General features: G+C 40.3%; 2 protein-coding genes across 4 annotated transcripts in view; one reads left to right on the forward strand and one right to left on the reverse strand.

The window, feature by feature from the left end:
* Window positions 1-19200, forward strand: part of RB195_001904 (uncharacterized protein) — a gene marked incomplete at both ends in the record, with an annotated part of 57247 nt that overhangs the window by 30984 nt on the left and 7063 nt on the right. For all 3 annotated transcript variants that reach the window (XM_064198894.1, XM_064198895.1, XM_064198893.1), the window contains 6 exons: window positions 9980-10112; window positions 10643-10738; window positions 15138-15246; window positions 15307-15525; window positions 18318-18521; window positions 19044-19154. In XM_064198894.1, coding sequence (XP_064054774.1) covers window positions 9980-10112; window positions 10643-10738; window positions 15138-15246; window positions 15307-15525; window positions 18318-18521; window positions 19044-19154 — 872 coding nt within the window. The remainder of the gene's footprint in view (window positions 1-9979; window positions 10113-10642; window positions 10739-15137; window positions 15247-15306; window positions 15526-18317; window positions 18522-19043; window positions 19155-19200) is intronic.
* Window positions 8958-9212, reverse strand: RB195_001905 (uncharacterized protein; the record flags this gene model as incomplete). The annotated part of the gene is made up of 1 exon (XM_064198896.1): window positions 8958-9212. One exon carries the CDS (start codon window positions 9210-9212, stop codon window positions 8958-8960), a length of 255 nt encoding a protein of 84 aa, XP_064054777.1.

A 19200-nucleotide genomic window follows, 5' to 3' on the forward strand; every position in this document is an offset into this window, starting at 1 on the left:
GGATGGAGTTTCTCAGTCATTTCGGAAAGAATTGGCACTGTCTGCGTTGAGCCGGTTAGTGAAAACGACCATGTCTGGAGGCTCCGTGAGTGTCTTATCGCACAACGAAGCACCAATTTACACGTGGTCGAAGACGATCTGCCTGATAAAGCGTAGTTCGTTGGCGGTTTATAGTTTATTGCTACGATAGTTTTAGGTTATTTGTATTTTTCCATCTAAATTTGTCGTTTTAGAACCTTTTCGAAAGTATTTTTTTATATTCTTTTTATATCTTTCTATCTTCTACATTCGTTTGTTTCTTTTCTTCTATTTCTTTCTTGTTTTTTTCCATTCCTTCCTCCTTCTCATATGTTTGACAGGAGTTTGATGAGACTCGAAACATCATAGGAGAAAATGTTCCAAATGTCTTCAGTACTCTGACGGAGCTCCTACGGGTTAGCATGAAGGCGCTGACAGAGAGGGTGGTGAAATGAGGGTCTCTGTCTGGGTGCCATCGAAAAAAACTCCACATTAAAGCCAGTGTCTTGCGCCAGGATATCCCATTTATGTTTTCTTCTCATGGAAATTCCCTTATCTCTGTTGTTGTAAAAACACTTCCTTTTTTAATTTTTCCTGTAAGGCCATGGAAAAACTGGCCTAATCTCTATGCTTTCGTATGTTATAGTGCAATTCTGTTTAGCGAGCACTATAGATAACGATTTACTGCCGTGTTTTGTCGCACTGACCTATAGGTCGACGATGAATCAGGTGTGATGAGGCCATCTGTCATCTGAATCCACAATCACTGCTAAATAACGGCGACACCAACGTTTTTCTCGCAAAGGTCTGACAATCAACTTTAGTACCCATAATAATTCCCCTGCGTAATTTTCTTTCTTCCTTCTTTTGTTTTTTTTATTGTTAACGTAAACAGGTACTTTAAAAAAAGAATTAATGCATGCAAATCGCCTGGGCTGATTGGAAAGTTTTTTTAGACGAATCTCACCAAGATTTCCAGAATCTATTTGTTTAGTTGTTTATAACGCTCAGTGGGAGTGTCAAGGTGAACTAGCCACACCAAAAGCGCCGGGAAATTGTAGTAGAAACAGTGATTTCTCTAATAAAAACTCAAAAGGATTTTTTATTGGTGGTTTACTTACGTCAAATATCACATTACTCCTTTTTATTTATTGTTTTCTCTCAAAAATACCGTTATCCTCACGTAATTTCCTGCGCTGCCCCACCAACTACTCGATGTTCTCGAGGGGCTTCGCAGATTATTACTGGCCGGCATGCGCTAGGGTCATTTGTTAACGCTGTGTGCCAGACCAGTCCGACGTTTGGCCACGTTCCCTCCTCAACGAGACCATTTCGAGAATGATCTATTTTCGTAGAGGTCAGACTACGGAGTTCTCGCTTAACTTAGGTGAGCTTATACTCAGTTGTTTTTCTTGCTGGAATCGTCCAAAAGTTCCAAAGACTGAAACTACAGACAGGAACACTGGCGATTCCCTGAAATGAAGAATTGAAAATTTCCTAAAGATTTCTAAAGATTGCTACTTCCATTCCCACTGGTCATCTGTGACATCTGATCGTCTTAGGCTTAAATTTTTCTTAGCAGAGTAGTTTTTTTTTTCTTTGTAATCAAGGCTTGTGTTTCTTCTCAATCGATCTGAACTTACCGAAACAAACTGGGGATGCTACTGAACTGAAACAGGGATCAGACAGATGATTTTTTTCACTGACAGCACTTTTGTGGGCAATATCCTCATTATTTCTTTAGACATCATTGTAGCAGCTTTTTCCTTTTAAAATACTTCCTTGTTTTCTTTTACTCGCTCATCTCACAGTTGTATTTCACACTTTCGCTCCTGCTGGGCTTAGAAAGTCTTGCATGGATTTTAAAATGTCCGTAAAAGAAGAGGGTTTTCCGAAGAAATTCTCATGCAATCCTAAAATTCTTGCTCTAGACGTATGAAGAAGGTATTATACTTCTCTGTATAAATTTTCCTCTTGTTCATCGTCATCGAATTTCTTGTATCCTTCAGTTTTTCTCCTTGTTCCCTCTAGTTTTTATAATTCCTATCAATGGTTTTGTGGTTTTTTTTTTCTCGTCCGCTCAAGCAGTTCCCTTTGGTAAATCGTCTGCCTGTTTCATGCTGATAATTGGGCAAAAAATTTTGTTGGTCTTCCAAAAAGCTTTTTTTCCTCCGTAGTTCATTCGGAAGCATCCGATATTTTCTTCGTTCTTTGAAGTCCGTATGCAATCGTCGTTTCCATTAGTTCTGCTGTGAACTTAATTTGCGACAAGGCACGTTTTTACACAGCTGAAGGGCAACTTTCGAGAAAATTTGATGGCGTGAAGAAATTGCTTCGAAAATGCTTTCAGTTATGCGTAGAATAGTTCCTGTCTTTTTTTTTTAAGAAAGAAGACACTGCAAACGTTTGACGACTATTTCTGGATTTCTAGGATGTTGAAAGAGCCTACTATCAGCATCAGAGACGTGGAACTCAAAATGTTAAGGTTGGAAAAGGCAAACAATGGTCTTTTGTTTAGCGAAGCGAATAGAGCGGCGCGTTCTGGATAGGCGCTACGGGATTCACAAAATCGCATTCATGCCGGAAAATGTTCGTTAATACTCGGTAGCACATCGTTAAAACACTGATGAAACACCGCAGATTCCTAGAAAACTCCTTCGTTTTGATCTGGAGAACAGCTTGGTGGGAACACCTTCACCTGCTGTACCTGAAAACCTGTGCGGTGAGAAGAATCCCTCCAAAAGCAGTCCATTAGCAGTGAGTGACATCTGAGTGTTGGCAGGTGGAGCAATTTGCTCGAGAATTTCCTGCCTATTGTCGCACGCGCATTTCCTGCTATCCATGTACAAATATTCGTACCTCCTTCATAGAAATAGCGCAGTACAACCGTGATAATCTGGATTAGCGGTTAGTTCGGATGTGTGTTCGACTTTTGCTTCTTGAGTAGCGTTGCCAGATTCCGTTCCCCTCCTGCAACAACCTTCTCAACTACCTCATTTCTAACTTTGACTCGGGCGAGATAGTGGTTTTCGGAAATTGTTTTGTTCATGTTCGACGTCAATTATAGGTACTTGGCTGGAGACCTGGCTAATTTTTAAGGGCAGATTTTTAGTTTTTCATCCACAGCACTTGGAACTAATATACATATATTTACTACTTACTCTGGATGTTTTTGACACGTTAATTCGCTCGCAATCCTTTTTCTCCTATTTAGGGGAAAGAGGAAAGGAGGTTACTTCATAACGACCGGTTGTGGTTTGCTAGCCCTGCAAGCCGTTGTGCCTCAAAGAACGACTCAGGATGACGGCAGGCACTTTTGATTGGCTTGCTGTTAGGCGAAAAGTCGTCATTCTGACGGCTTTCAATACCTTGTTAGCTGAGGAAGAAATGCCTCCACCACATCGCTGCTGGTGTTTCTGTCTCCTCCGCCGTCTCGTCCTCCCATCTTCCGACTCCCCATCTTCCCAAGGTTCCTCTCTCTAATTTGTTCTGACTTCCTATGAGACGTCGCTTTCGACTGCTGCTATCCAGAAAAGTAAAATCCGAGGATGATGGAGCGCGTCGAGGTCTTCTTAAGAACTTTGCTTCGCTAGATCATTGGGGAAGAGGTGAGCAGTTATTTTCTTGTTTTTTAAAGGATTTAGGAGCTTTGAGGTCGTGGCTACTTAAATATTCAAATCTTATGCGACTTGATGACCTCCGCCCTATAATCTACCCCTGTCTTCTCGTCATTAATAATCTGGCAGCTAGCGTATTTCATCGACTGGATTATGAGGGACAGGGAGAGGGAGATCGGAAAATAAAATTAAGCCCTTTGTTTCATGAATTCATTCAGTTCATGAATTTGGATATCCGTTCTTCTCTTTTTCTTCGAGATTCTAAAGAGAAAAAGGATTTTCTGCGCGTCTTACTCTTATCGCTCGCTTACTGTAGCCGTCATTTGCTGATCTCGCCATGGGTAGCAATCGAGGTGATCTCACTTCTTGTGAGTTTTCTGTGAGTGGAGCATTTCGTGTCTTGTCCAGCAGTTATGCTTTTTCAAGCTGTAAACAGTAATGATCGAAGAAGTAAAGATAGAAAATATTGGTCACAGCAACCATGAACCACGTTAAACCTGATCCTGTACTAAACCAAGAACACGTTTTGCCTTTTTGCTTTGAATTTTGCAAGGCTCTCCACTGTGAACGTTCCTCACTAAAATAGGTTCCTCTTTGTGTTCTCGGCTGAAAACCCTGTACTCCTATGTGCACATACGTAACCGTCGCTTCTCTCACCCTCACTTCATCCCTTACATCTAAAACGCGTTCTCTCATTTCTATTCATATGTCATACTAGTACAGGAGTATGGTATCAAAATTCTGCATCACTCTCATGCATTTCATTCTATTATTATTAATATTTTATTATACCATTGTCGTCACACTAATAATAATTTTATTACTATTATTATTATTATTACATTGGTTACGGTATCCATTAATCGGCCTGTTTTCCCCGTCCGCTATTGGCACTGTCTAGAAACAACAAAATATGATGAGGGTTAGGCAGACCATGGCAGTCTTGTTCTGCTCGGGAGCTCTAGAAGTTATGAATTTTCCAACGGAAGAGGAATCATTATATTAGTACCATTTTATTTTTTTAACATTTTATTGTCCTTATTCGGTACTATCAGAATTATTAGGTTCCACCAGATTTTGAAAAATATACGAATAGCATCCTACGGAACATACTCGATATCAAATAATGTGTCTCCTTTGTTATTTTGTAGTGAAAAACAGTTTCATTTTGAGTAAAATTCGAGTGGACTAAATAGAAATGTTGTGATTTTTCCGCGTATTTTTTGTCAGGTGAATATCGTCTCACTTTTAATTGGGAGTATAGCTTTCTGAAGCCATTGTTTAGGAATTCCTTGAATAATCTTTACCAAAATTTCGCTGAAATGAACACAAACATCATTCTGCCGATTTGGCAATGTAAATCTCCTCAGAACACTCCAATATCTGAACATCTGTTTCGGGCCTCCAGTTTCCCCTGCATTCATGCATTGAAGCAGGTGATAGAACGAAATGACGAAAAAACTCACTCCCTTCTTTTGGTTAGATTATGACAGTTTGAATTTGCGCTAATTTTTTCTTCGACCTATGGTCGAATTTTTTGTTTCCCAGGTGGTTTCGGACTTCTCTTCCACCTTTTCGTACAATTTTTACAATTTTCGTCAGTCTTTCTTTTTTCTATCTTCGTTTTCTTATGAGAAGAAAACGGAGAAGCGAAAATTGCGCGAAACAGCAATTAGGAAGTATATACGATGATAATGAGTGAACAAATCAATAACTCAATAGAGTTCCACTCCTCGAAAAACATCGATTCTATTCATCTTGGTCATATATGCATTGATCTACGATTACTATTGTTAGTATTACAATTATACTCTTGTTGTTGTCTCCAATTATTATTGTTATTGTTGTTATTATTATTATTATTGTTATTATTATTATTCTGTTGCATGAGCAGTTGCTGAACAAAGCTTATCGACCGATTGATTTTCTACAGTCTCGGTGTCCTATGAACTACTCGTAATGTGAGCACCGTTTTTGTTGGATCACCACGGGCCGGATGGCGACCGTGTGAATCTTCGCACTTTATTTGAATGCAGTGTTACGGGGTGAGCAGTCGTCGTCGTTGTCGATCCGCCCACGCTTCTCGCACGGTATCGCCTTTCAAACGTGCGTGAATGCTTCTCACCTTTCTGACTTCATTCTAGAAATTCTCAGTTGATTTTCTTCTTTCTTTCTTTTGAAAATTTGTGATTGATATCGACCTAATCTTTTAGATAGTTCCAATTTATATTCACCTATAAATACGCAGTCTTCTACAGAGTTAGGGTACGAATTACGAATCCAGCGTACTCGAGAGATTGGAAGTTTCCGAATTTCTGTGATTCTTGCTCCACTTTAAGAACAGTTCACAAGTCTAGACCTTTTAAGCTGGGTTCAATCTTCGATCTCGATTTTACCACCACTCCAAGATCAATCTGCTCCAAGATCACATATTTCGTAGGGTTGTACACTGTTTTCGGAGCCGCACAGCAGCTGGCTGTCAGCCAAAATTTGTTGCTCACTGTCGGCAAGATTTCAAATGTTGCGGCATCTTTCACGGACTTCACTGAACGGATAGCTTGGAAGGGTCGTCTAAAATTCGTCATTCGATCTCGTTTTGGATAACATTTCCGCTTAATTTTTTTTTCAACGCTTATCTACGACTTGGTTCTTCTTCACTCTTTTGTGGGAATTATTTCGAATATAGTGAACTTGGACACAATTTTTTTGTGGTTGTAGAACAGTGGAGTTCGTATTCGACAATCTTCATTCATAATTGCGAATGCGACATTCACGACAACACGGCCTTAGACGACCATGACGACGATTTGTATCTCGATAATCGCAAGCGATTCCAGCAACCGATAACTGTTCCGAATTGTTGGCACCGGACTGCGATTGATCCGTTCCTAATTCTTCCAATGAATTTTCTACCACGTAATCGAAGTTTTCTTTTCAAATGAATCAGTAGTTTTTTTGTATTAGAAGAAGAATTCACTCGAGAGAGTATCTACTTGTGATGAGTACTTCTTGGAGAAACAACATTTCGCCTTATTTTCTTGATCAGATATTTTTCTTCTTCTTGAAGGCCTCACCCCACGAATCTGGGGTGGTGCGAGTTCTGGTGGGTTATGCCTACGGAGTCGTAGATTATGGAGAGAAGGGTCTGCTGGCCTCACATGACTGCCTAGCTGTCTATTTTCCCGCTCATTGTTCAGGCCTTTTCATGTCTCCCCCCGTTCCGCTCCTAACCATCGTCTAACCTTTATTTGACCTGACGATTATTCTTGGCTATGCATTCTTGTTTGCACTGCATGTGACTCACGGTAATGCCATCGTCATCTTCGTCGCCAAATCGTTCTTCTTCAATAACAACATTTCTCCTTCATCTATCAGCAGGACCTCGTTTGAGTCCCTATGCGACTACCGTAATCGCTCGCTCCTTATGATTACAATTTTATGTCGATTCGATTTGTCGTGATGGTGATTTCTGGATGAGAAAAAGCTAGACCGTACATCTTTTTCCGCAGGAGATTCCAAATACGTTATCTCTCGATCTTTGCTGTTCTTAAGGAGTGTACAGGCCTTTTATATGGTCAAATTTTACGTTTTAACTCGCTACCGAAAGCGGCGGGCGTCAACAGTTCCACTCATTTCTGATAGGTTTACAGTCTGCCATCTCTGAATTTCACACGGTATTTACTCTACTAGAAGTTCGTTCTGGACCTGAAGCTATTTGGTTTTTGAATTTTTAGCGGCAGACTCAAACAGGACTGAAAAGACTGGATTAACTTTTTTGGGATAAGGAAGTAGTACTGTACAGCAGCTGTTGCGAATTTTGTAACATAGGTGTGATGTGGTAGAGGAGTTTATTAATTTACTTCTCTCTTATCCTCTGGATATTTTAGAGAATCTACGGATCTTTTACTTTTTGGAATACACCTAATATTCAGGCCTGAATAATCAATAGTATGTATGAACATTGAAAAACCGACGGTGAGTGACGGTGCGGCATCGTCGGCCACCGTCGCTTGCTCGTAACTTGTCATAAAATAGAAATTTAAGAACAACTTATATATCACTAGATTTTTTTCTCTGAGATCTATCCAAAAGTGCCATATCGTTGAGAAAGGAGCGAAATGACGCCAAATAAGTGTCAAAAAGCGAAAAATGGAACCTAGCATAGCCTGAGGCTGTAGCTGAAAAACTGTTCAGAGATTCAAACCTTCACATTTGGTCAGAACATCCAGAAATTGTTAGAGCAAAGCACACGAAATTTTTGGTCTATTATTTTTCAAACTCATTTGCGCGATTTTGTTTGTTGTGTAAAATTGCGGTTCCTCCTTACTTTGAACTTTACTCCTTACAAACAAAAATATGTCCCATAAATATTGTCTTTCCAACGCTGTAGTTACCGATGGTACAGTAGGCCAGCTCTGACTGAGGTGCGAAAATACCCGGGCCGCGAAGTCTGATAGAAAAGAATAGTCTCGAATAGCTTCGAAAACAACATCCTTCAACTCGAAATGCTGTGGCGAACTCAATTTTTCGATTTAAGGAGCATAGTATCGAAATATTTGCATAAAATCTAACCAAAAGCTTCATATTTTCCCCTACTATGGAAAGTTATGAAAAGAAAGTGTTATAAGAAAGCGAGAAAACCTACTCAGGGTAAAACAAGCCTTGCATACTAAAGTACATTACGTGTTTTAAGAGTTCTGATTAGGTTCTTTCAATTTGAACCCTATTCTGGAGATTAACAGAGATGTAAAGTAGAGAAGATATGAAAGAAGAAGGGCGGAAAGTGGGATGTTCAAACTTTGCGCTGTTCTAGTGTACGAACGAAGTTCGTTTGTGCACATACAACAAAAATCTCACAAAGTTCAGACACACTTGGGCTCTTAATAGCAACTTTTCGGGTACTTCGACAAAGGTTCAAAGTAAGGAGGAACCGCAATTTTACACAACAAACAAAATCGCACAAATGAGTTTGAAAAATAATAAACCAAAAATTTCGTGTGCTTTGCTCTAACAATTTCTGAATGTTCTGACCAAATGTGAAAGTTTGAATCTCTGAACAGTTTTTCAGCTACAGCCTCAGGCTATGCTAGGTTCCATTTTTCGCTTTTTGACACTTATTTGGCGTCATTTCGCTCCTTTCTCAACGATATGGCACTTCTGGATAGATCTCAGAGAGAAAAATCTAGTGATATGTAAGTTGTTCTTAAATTTCTATTTTATGACAATTTACGAGCAAGCGACGGTCGATTTTTCAATGTTCATGCGTAGTATTGAATGTTATCCACAGAAATTGTCGGGTCGAAGATCTCCTGAAGTAGTTTGTCAGCTTGTTACGCCTCTTTCTTGCTTTTTCGCCCTCCACTTCTTTTCTTGCGAAGTTTGCTTCAAGTAATCCTTGTAATACTTGTCTTGAACACGCAAAAATTGTCTGCGCTCTTCTACCGTTTCCAAGCCTCTGGCTGGTAAATGTAGCGGCGATACCGTCCTCATCCCATAAGCAGTCCTCGGCTTTGTTGCAGATGAACAGTCATCGTACGCATTTCGTTCGAATGGCATCGGCAGCGATGGGAATAGCATTGTGACATTCAATATGCATTTTCCCGAGCTATTCACGGCTCAAAATTGCTGCTGCATGTGACATTGCGACGGTATTACGGGCGGCGACGGTTTCTTTCTCGGGATCGTGCTATCCAGATGTACTCTCGTTCGTTTTTACGTCTTCACGTTGACCATGCTGTGATTTTGGGGGTTTTTCATATTTTGCACTCTCTAACAGCCGTCGGTTCTGTCTCGCCGTTGTTGGTCTTGTATTCCTTTTCCGTCTGCACTTTCTTGCTGAGAATCTTATGCTGCTGCTGATCCAAGAAACAAGAATTAGCTCCAGTTCCTGGAAATAACAATCAGGCGGATGGAACATTTGATTGGCCCAGGGCGGTTGCGAACCATCGACCGTGCTGTCACAGCCGAACCTCTCACCTATTGTCCTGCACCCGCCCGCTTTCAGTACGTCAAATTGGGTAAACGACAGGCAGATCTCCATTAGTTCTGTTGAATCTTAGATCTCCTTCGTTCTTCTTCGTCCTTCTTGAACTTCTTCCTTCAAAGATAAACATGGTCGATCGCTACCTATCTTTCTGATGTGTCTTGTTTTTGTGTTCTTCCTTTTTCCTCACTTCTCAACTGCTTTCTCCATTTTCTCATTTCAGGCTGTCTTTTTTTTCTATTGGTTTTTGTGATTATCATTATAGATCTGATACTATTGATTTATATATGTACATGAAAGTAGCAATGCGACAAACAAATAAATAAACAAACAATACATATATCAGGATTCACTTTTCCAGGACATCTATACGGAACACCTCGACCGGAGGAAGGTTATGAGGGAACAGCGATGGTGAGCAGCAGCAACAAAGGACCGCTGCCACCGAACTGGGAAATTGGTTACGCTGAAAACGGCGACAAATATTTTATTGAGTGAGTTGCTTCGGTCCTGTACGTTAATATATCTATTTCTTAAAAATAAGATCTATATTATTTGGGATTATACTAGATTATGCTATTTAATATCATTCATTATTACATCTTTACCTTTTATAGTACTCCTCCGAGAATTCTTTTTTTATTAATACTCTGAGAAGGATGACTGAGTTGTCTTGTTCTTTCCGCTTGTGGTTTCAAAAAGATCCTTAAAATTGAATCTATAATTTAAGAATTAGAAATACCAACAAGAAAAAAGTAGTTAGAAATCTATGAAATCTCCGAATATTCTCATGCGCTTATAAGACCACTCATCGAGACTCGGTGAACTTCGGAAGGATGTCAAGAGTTTTTCATTATTTTATTATTATTATTATTATTATTATTATTATTATTATTATTATTATTATTATTATTATTATTATTATTATTATTATTATTATTATTATTATTATTATTATTATTATTATTATTATTTTCTCCGCTATTCTAACGAAGCAGTCGAACCTTGAAGGTACGAATTTCAGCCACAATTCGGGCACAACGACATGGGATGACCCAAGGGACCTGCCACCCGGGTGGGAGCAAGTCGATGATCCAGAGTATGGGACTTTCTTTGTCGAGTAAGTTGATCGTTTCTTAATAGAGTGATAGATTCTCCAATAGATTATTTGAGAAGTTTTCAAATACTCTATACTCTATTTTATATCATAATGTGCTCGCATATTTTGTTTGTTGTATTTGGGAATTATTCAAATATTTTGTATTTTAATGCTCCAATGTTTTTGTTGAAGGAAATTCCGACATTATTTTTTCCTATCATGATATTCATCTGAAAAAAGTCAGAGCTGAATGTTTCAAGAGAAATCCAGATCGCATGGACCTCTCATTGGTGGATTTTTCAAGTGGAAATACCCATTTTTCGATTCTATGAAATGTGCGCCTTCAACACTAGAAATCTTTGAATATCCTATTGGTGGTACTCATTGCTCTCGATACGTTACCAAACCAGCATAGCAACCAGTGATTTATGGGGCAGTGGGGTAAGGTGACCACACCGCGTTACTACATACTTTTCTGAGCCGGTACAAATGTAATATGGACGAATTTAACGTCTTCCCTTCTCGTCGTCCCAGTTTAATCTTCTTGAGTATTCGCGCGCGTACGTTCCAAAGTACAATTGAATTTTCGGAATTGTTTTTGAGATCATTCCAGGAGTCTTTCTCAAAGTGTACATTTTGCTTTTTAGTTCATAGAAAGAATTGGATTCTCAAAGGTTGGTAAAAAAATCACAAAATTGGGAAGATCTTTGGGATTCGTCTCGACGATCTTTCTTGCAATAAATTTTCTTCTTCCTAAGTATCGAAGTTTTTCTTCTCCCATGTGCTCTGGAAAATTGCAGTTTAAGAAAGACTTTTAAATGTTTTCTAAAGGAGAAATCTGAGAACCGCGGGTACTATAGGAGCTAATCAGGATCGCAAGCAAATTACAACCAATTACTTATTGAGTAACTAACTGTTGGCTTCAACTGGCATATCGTTGCTCGAAGAAAACTCCATTTAGAGAAAAAAGAGTAGAAATTTGAACAAAGGAATCTGAATCGGTAGGAAACTGGAAGTATTTGTTTGTCTTATTCTAACAGTTTTTTTGCTCCTTCACTACGCAACTCCTTTTTGAAATTACCTCGGGATTTCTCCTGAATTTGACGCTTAGAAGGAACTAAATATGTGGCCAAGTGCGCTCGTCTCGCTGCCTGCTGTTTCTTCCGCGATCCTTTCCTTTCTTTCTCACAACGGCGAGCGCATTGTGGGGATTGGCCTTATTGGGTTGTTGTGAAGAAGAATTTGATGAAGACACACTCCGAAACGTGAATGAAGGTCCCATTGGGTATGTGCAACGTAAATCTCGTTACGAACACATCGGAGCGACGGTTCAGCGTTGGCGAGAGCTCCCATCCACCCGCCGCCGCCACCATCCATCCCATCGGTCGGTGCCCCGCCCCCGCAGACGCTGCTCTATTGATCTCTCAACCGGGCACAGATTGTTCGCGAACTCTTTCAGCATTCATACCTGTACTGTTTCCAGCTTAATGAGTATTCGTCACGGGACCTGCTCTATCTTCATCGGTTGACCAGATCAAAGTGAGCCCTGCCTATTGCGTACTAAACGCTGCTAAGCGCTCGCTATGAGTTGAGTGGTTTCTGGATGCAGCCGTCGCCATCTTCGTCACCTTTGCGTGGTCCTGAACTCATATCTAATGTCATCTATTTTAACGTTGCTAACGCCGTACACGACAGTGCCATCTACGATGAGAGGTCCGCCAGTAGGAACTACTCCCTTCTTTTATGTTTCTTAAAAAGATTTTTCTATTTTTTCAAGATGAATTGTTAACGAACGGGATAAAAGATGCATTCCAAAGTTACTGAAACTCAGTAGTAGGACGCTAGAAATTTTTTTCCGAGAAACCTTTGCCATTTGTTTTTTTTTTTCGATTTTTTTTTTTGCATTTTCTCCTTTTCCGTTCCTTTCACGTAGTGGAATTTAACTATTTCTTTTTTCTAATGCTACAATCGGGATTTCATCCTTATTTTTGGTTAAACTTCGGATAAGTTAACATAGATCTTTCAAGACAAACTGGTTCTTCTTTCCACTGAAGAATAGAGAAACTAAGATTTCTTCTCTCGCTTTGTTGTTCTGTTTTTTTTTCTTCTGGAAAATTCATCCGGTTTTCTTGAAATCCGTCTTTAAAACAAATGAAGTGAGCACAAGTGTTTTATGTCACCGTTCTCTGTTGCCGTCTCATTTTTCTGTAAAAATGCCCAAGAATTGATTTTTCTGAAGAATTTTTATTGCACCATCCGATTGTCCTTTGACACATAATTTACCTTCTCTAATCGCTAGAGGTTTCTTTCACATCACAGGTTCTCATAAGGCGAAGAGTATGCGTGCGTCAGCGTTGTGCTGACGTTCGTTCTCTTTGTCGTTGGCATGGTTAGAAGAAATTTCCTCGATAAGTGACTTCAAGCTCCATGCGAAACGTTTTTACAGGACACATTTTACTCGTATTCACACAATGGCTTCTTCGAAATGGGAATGACTTTTTGAAGCAGTAGCTGCTGCGCGGCGACTAATTCAATTCTCAACTGTTACCAGTTTACTGAGGGCGCCCGCCACTTGAATATACGTACCTCAGCGAAACTTGTTGCCTCCGGAATCACTGCCAGGACGTGCTGCCTACCCTTTATTTTTTTATTACACCAAATTACTATTTTATTGCATCAAAATATGTTTTCTGAAATATCGCGTAGAAGTTCCTCAAGTTTTGTTTTTGGTACCACTCAGTTTAATATTATTGTTTACCTAGTCTTTATTTTTTTTGTGTGCTTTGCGCAAGCTCTCAAAGTAGTGTACATAGAAACATTTTTTTATAACTTTGGAAATCGACAGAAAGAGGAAAACTCTACCTTGGACTATTTTAGATCCGCACTTTTAGAAAATGGTTTTTCGAGTTCTCGGAAAACCGAGAGAGACGTGAAAACGAATGAATATATCGAAGAAACGGAAATAAATTCGAATATTTCGAAGAGAATACTGTAGTCGCTTTTCTTACTCCTGAAACCGGAAAGGCTTTTTTTTCTCAAAAATCAACTCATAACTGACGTAACATGATTTGAAATAACCATGAGTTAATATTTACAATGGTGAGGTACTTATCGAATAGCAGCACAGATGCAAATAATTCTTCTTATGGTGTTTAAATTACTCGGTACCAAGTAATAAATTAATCCCGGTGAATTACCAGCACTACTTAATTTTTACACAAGTGGTTCCCAGTGCTACTCAGATCCTCCCTGCTCTGACCTCATTTGCAAAAAAAAAACATTGTTAGATTAATGAATCTGAAAGAACGTGGGAATGAAAGTTTCTTTTCCACGGAATGTACTGCAAAAATAGTGGCGATTTCGATTTGCGAAATCAATACGAATTTTTCATACTCATAATATCCGTTTTTTTTTTAATGATCACTACGGCTTTCGGTAGCTTCACGAATAACCGTCACAAAACAAATAAAAACGTCTTCATTTTTTATGTTCGTTTTCATTTTGCTTGATAAAATAAATGTTTTCTAGAAATTTTGGTTTTCTGGACATTCATCTGCAAACAACTGAGAACTCATATTTGGTGAAAATAGGTTCATTTACCAGTGTAAAGGAAAATCGCTTTTCTCTAAAGACCGAGTTATTTTGTCTCGTTTACTTATTTGTTTCTCAACCGGTTGAGAAAATACCAGTATTTTTGACGACTTCGCGAGCCCTATGTAAAAACCTCTGCACACCTATAAATCATGGATGTTCGCTTAGGCGTGGTTACATTCTTCATCGATACTTATCTGATGTTCCTCAGTCAATGCTTCTTTCTGCGATAAATTCTCTGCGGTGAGTGACTCAGTGCTGCGCCTTTCTCGAGCTCAGATCGCTGTTGTCTCTCAGCAGCAACGAAAGGCCCACCGCTAACACCACGTTATGTCATCAGTGGACAAACGACGTATAGAAAAATACACTTCGAGCAGGTTTGATTGATTAAACGCCTACTTGTAGCGGTCAGTATATTTCTTTTGAAAAAAGAAGACCTAATTTCTTTGAAAACATCAAGGAAAATGCCTCCTTTTCCTGAGGTCGTCTCGAGTACTCTGCAGACTTCTTTTTCTACGAGATTATTTTCTGACTATTTTTAATTTCTGTCCTGGGAATAACAAATTCGTAAGAGCTTTAAATCACTTCTACGTCTTTTTCCATTGAATAAATCATTAAAATCGAATCCTTTAAATAGGCATTTATAAAACCATTTGAAGAAAAAAAGCGCGGAGCAAAAAACGAGCGGCGCGGCGCCGCCGCCGATTTCCAATCAGCGCAGCCCACTTCATTTTCGACGCACATAATTCGTTTTTGAAGTGGAATTACTCTAGGAAGAGTTTCTCCCGGAGGCACAATTATAATCTTTGAACCATCCACACTTTTTCAGTCACGTCAACAAAAAAACGCAATACGAACGGCCGAGCACCTCAAAGACCGCGATGTCACGCTACGACACCGTGCCAACGTCCGCCACGAGTGGTCATGTGGTGAATGGGGTACGTGCGAGGGAACTCGTCCATGTTTGAGCCGAGTAGCCGCGAAACATCCGATTGCAGCTCACAACAAATGGTCATCGAAATTCACCGCCACACCAAACAATAAAGGGTAGACAGTCGGTGATCTTGGGAACTGGCGGCGGCAATCCGTATTTCACGCGAGATCCAGCTCAGTTGCGAGGGGAAATGGTCAGCACAACCATCGTGAAGGGTGCCAAGGGGCTTGGTTTCACTCTGATTGGAAATGACGCTTCCAGTAAAGGGGACGAGTTCATACAGGTGAGTGTTTGTAGGGAGTTTCTTCCAAATTCTAGCAATTTTTTCTTTGCCATTTTTCCTCTGTATATTAGGAAGAAATGAAGAAGTTGTGCAACTAGCAGGAATCGTTATACCTCCTCCGATTTTTCATCGCTTACAACATAATATGAGCATTGTACTATGAACAGCCACAATCCTCGTTTTATTGCTGGGCGCTCAACAGCGGATGGAACGCGTGTTAGGTGGGGACTGTGGACGCGCCGCGGTTGTTCGCGTAAACATAAGCACTCGCGACATTAATTTCTATTCCGTTTAGGATTTGGTATTGACGCCAGTCGAAGTAGGTGATTACGCAGCCCTCGGAAGTACTTTTTTTTCTCTCCGCTCTCAAGATAGTTCCTATGCCGAGTAAAAGTTCAACATTGAGAGAAGAAATGCTCTAAATTTTCAGTTTTTCCTAGACAGTATTTATTGCACAGCAGAACTCGTCGTTATTCATGGGATTTTGTGAAGACCTGTATTTGTATTTTTGCGAATTCAAGAACTCAAGGATAATGATCCTAAAACTTTTCTATTCGTTTTGTTTGCCAAATTGAGTGCTCCATAGTTTTGTTCGGTCTAAGTCTTCAAATAATAACTCGTGTGGAATGTTGGCTGATACGCGGGGAATAATTCTCTTCGAACTTTTAACTCTCGGGAATCTCTCCTACCGGAAGAGAGGTGAGCCAAAACCCTCGTGAAAGAAAGTGACTGAGAGAGGCAATATACGTAAACATGTTTTTCCGGGCTTTGAGGGCTTCTTGGAGTTTCGGGAATCTCTTAGATTTGCCATAAGCTAAGCGCATAGGAGAAAACTTAAGTGCCGTTTCTTCAGGTTAGGGCAGCTATTATTGTTCACTTTTGTTGTAGAAGAGAGCGGTTCGAAGTAAACAGCTCCGTACTTGACAAACTTTCCGTGGACCATCGTTTAACATGTAGGATTTATTTTCATAGATGTTTTCTTTTGTTGGGCACGTGACTGAAGGGACAGTTTCCCTTTCCCTGTCATTCTATACAGGCAGGATTACCGTTTATAAGATTCGAGGGCGAGTTCTGGCAGAATTCTGCAACCAGCTCATTCGTTTGTGAGCATGCGCGCTCACGACTTCGACTCGCCGCGCCACGTCGACAACAACAAAGGCCCCAAAGTGTGTTGTTGCAAAAACGAGAAGGCAAGACATAAAGTGACGTTTTCAATAATGCGCATTGTCTTTTGAGAGGTGACAGAGCCAAATTCCGCATGTTTTCGTTATAGGGCCTACTTACTAATTGGTAGCACTTCGGAATTGGCGATCGTTCTGCTTTATCTGCCGGTCGCATCTAACAGAATGTTGACAGTTGTCTCATTTGTCCGTACATCATGAAATAGCGCCGACTCCCTTTTAGTTCCCTCGGGGCGCCACCTTAGGAGTTGTGGAAAACAAAATCTGTGGAATAGTTGGTGCTTTCCAGCTCCCACGGTGGCGCCAGAATGCTCAACTCTGCTTATTTGAGGACATCTAATTCTTGATGTCATTAGAGTCTACCTTATCCAAAGGATAAGGTAGACTCTAATGATAAAGGGAAAGGGAAGGGAAGAAGAAAAATCTAGAAGAAAAACTAGTGTCAGCTTGGCATTTTTACAATTTAATGTCACGATTAGAATAGTGATAATCCGTGTCTTCATTGTCTTCGCTAATTTTAGATTCCGAAGCCCCTTTTTCTGTGTTTGCTTGAAGAAAACAACTCCGACTTGCGTCCTGTTAGGTGGACGCACGTTTCTGAGACGCGTGTAGAAACCAGAGAAAGAGTGTTGTGTTGCGGCGGACGCGCGACGCTCGTCCGGCTGGACATGAGTCCCGGCACATGCGCATGTGCTTTTCCAGGAGTTCAAATAGAAATGATAAAGTTGAAGATTATGCAACTGCTGCGCACACTTTCTCACTGGTTCACTTGATGTGTTTTTCGTAGTTCATGGATTTTGATGGAGCAAATTCTGTTGTACTGTTACTGTTTATTCAAGATTTGAATCAGTGTAAACTTCCCTTTCTTTTAGATTATATCGATGTAGATTGTAATCTGATACACTATAGAATTAATGTCTAACAGAAATTTAGCGCACAAGTATACCTTGAGATGAACTAAATACATCGAAACGGCCAAAAATGTGTGCAATGTCTCCACCATTCTGCGTGTATACGTGTTGTGCGCACTCTACTTCTCCGTGTGTTTGTAACCAGAGGAAAGAAACTATTCCCGAAATTGCAAACATTCTTTTTTTGAGCTTACATATCTGCGTTTCGTGAAAAGCAGAAGCATGCAACCTTCAGAGCAGACCTCTGCATCGCTGCAGTATATTGAATTATGGATTACCCTCCGGGTAGCAAAAAAATGTCTCACTCTGTGCCGTCCTTCCAAAATGAGAAAGCATCCTCAAATGGCTAATTGATGGGTCGGTAGGATTGTTTCGTTTCATGGAAGCTTCAAAGCTGATCTCTTCGGGAGAACTGAGCTTTGATGCCTGCATCGCTATTTGCATGACGAGCCAGAATTTTGAGCACTGAAGCCTCGTTAAAGCTCCGAGTCCTGAAGGCAAGCCTTTAATGCGGGGAAGGGACGTTTCCTCGGTGTGGCTGAGAGCACATCGAGGTATTCGTGGTTTCTGCACCGGTGCTCACAGCTCGCCTGAGCATATAAAACAATTCTATTTCCCCCCACGAAAAGACTCTTCTTACAGTCAAAACTCTAATGTTTCCCCTGCAATTCAGTTAGTTCATCGTGCTCCTGTGTTCCAGGTGAAATCCGTATTGCCTGGTGGTCCTGCCGCGGAGGATGGTGTTTTACGAGCTGGTGACGTATTGGTACGTGTGAATGGTGAACTTCTACTCGGTGCCTCACAAACGGATGCGTGTCGAATTTTTGTGAATATTCCCGCCGGAGATCCGGTTGCAATACAAGTGTGCCGCGGTTATCCGCTATTGCTTGATCCATCGAACCGGGTAGGTTTCGAGGATTCGAGGCTTTTCGCCTGAACTATTGCTCCTGCTCCCCCCTTCTCGCTCATTTCTCTTCTACTTACACTCTGTCTTCTAAATTCTCAGAGCAACATCGCTACGTGCTTACGTCCTCTTGTCGCCCGTAGCTTTTCCATCACTCTATTTCTTGGATTTTTATTTATTCATTCATTCTCATATACCAGTGGTGCATCAAAGAAAAAGAAGGAAAAAAGAAGACATACTTTATTCAAGTCAGAACAAGAAAAACAGAAGAAAATCAGAATTGAGTTTGCTTCCTGAATTGTCGCGCCTTTTCCATCCTGTTTTCGTAAGTCCAGCACCGACCTCACAATCACAATCCACCGCTCTTTTTATGTATTTTGTATTTTTTGGCTTGTCTTTTTATTTTCCAGCTGTTTGTACTGTTTTTTCTCCTCCTGTTTACTATGGAATCATAGAGAAACTAATCTCTATTGCCATGATTTAATAAACGATCGTTTGTAACCAGAATCGTTCATTTTACAGATAATTACCGAAAATGTCTACCAAACAGGCGGCAAAAGTCGAGATCTACACGACATCGATATCATCAAAGGACCGGAAGGCTTTGGCTTCACTATTGCGGACAGTGCTTCGGTATTTTTTCAAATCTCTTTGTTTTCTGACATTTCTCGGTTTGAGG

This window comes from Necator americanus, chromosome IV (assembly GCF_031761385.1).
Source record: "Necator americanus strain Aroian chromosome IV, whole genome shotgun sequence".
Lineage (NCBI taxonomy): Eukaryota > Metazoa > Nematoda > Chromadorea > Rhabditida > Ancylostomatidae > Necator > Necator americanus.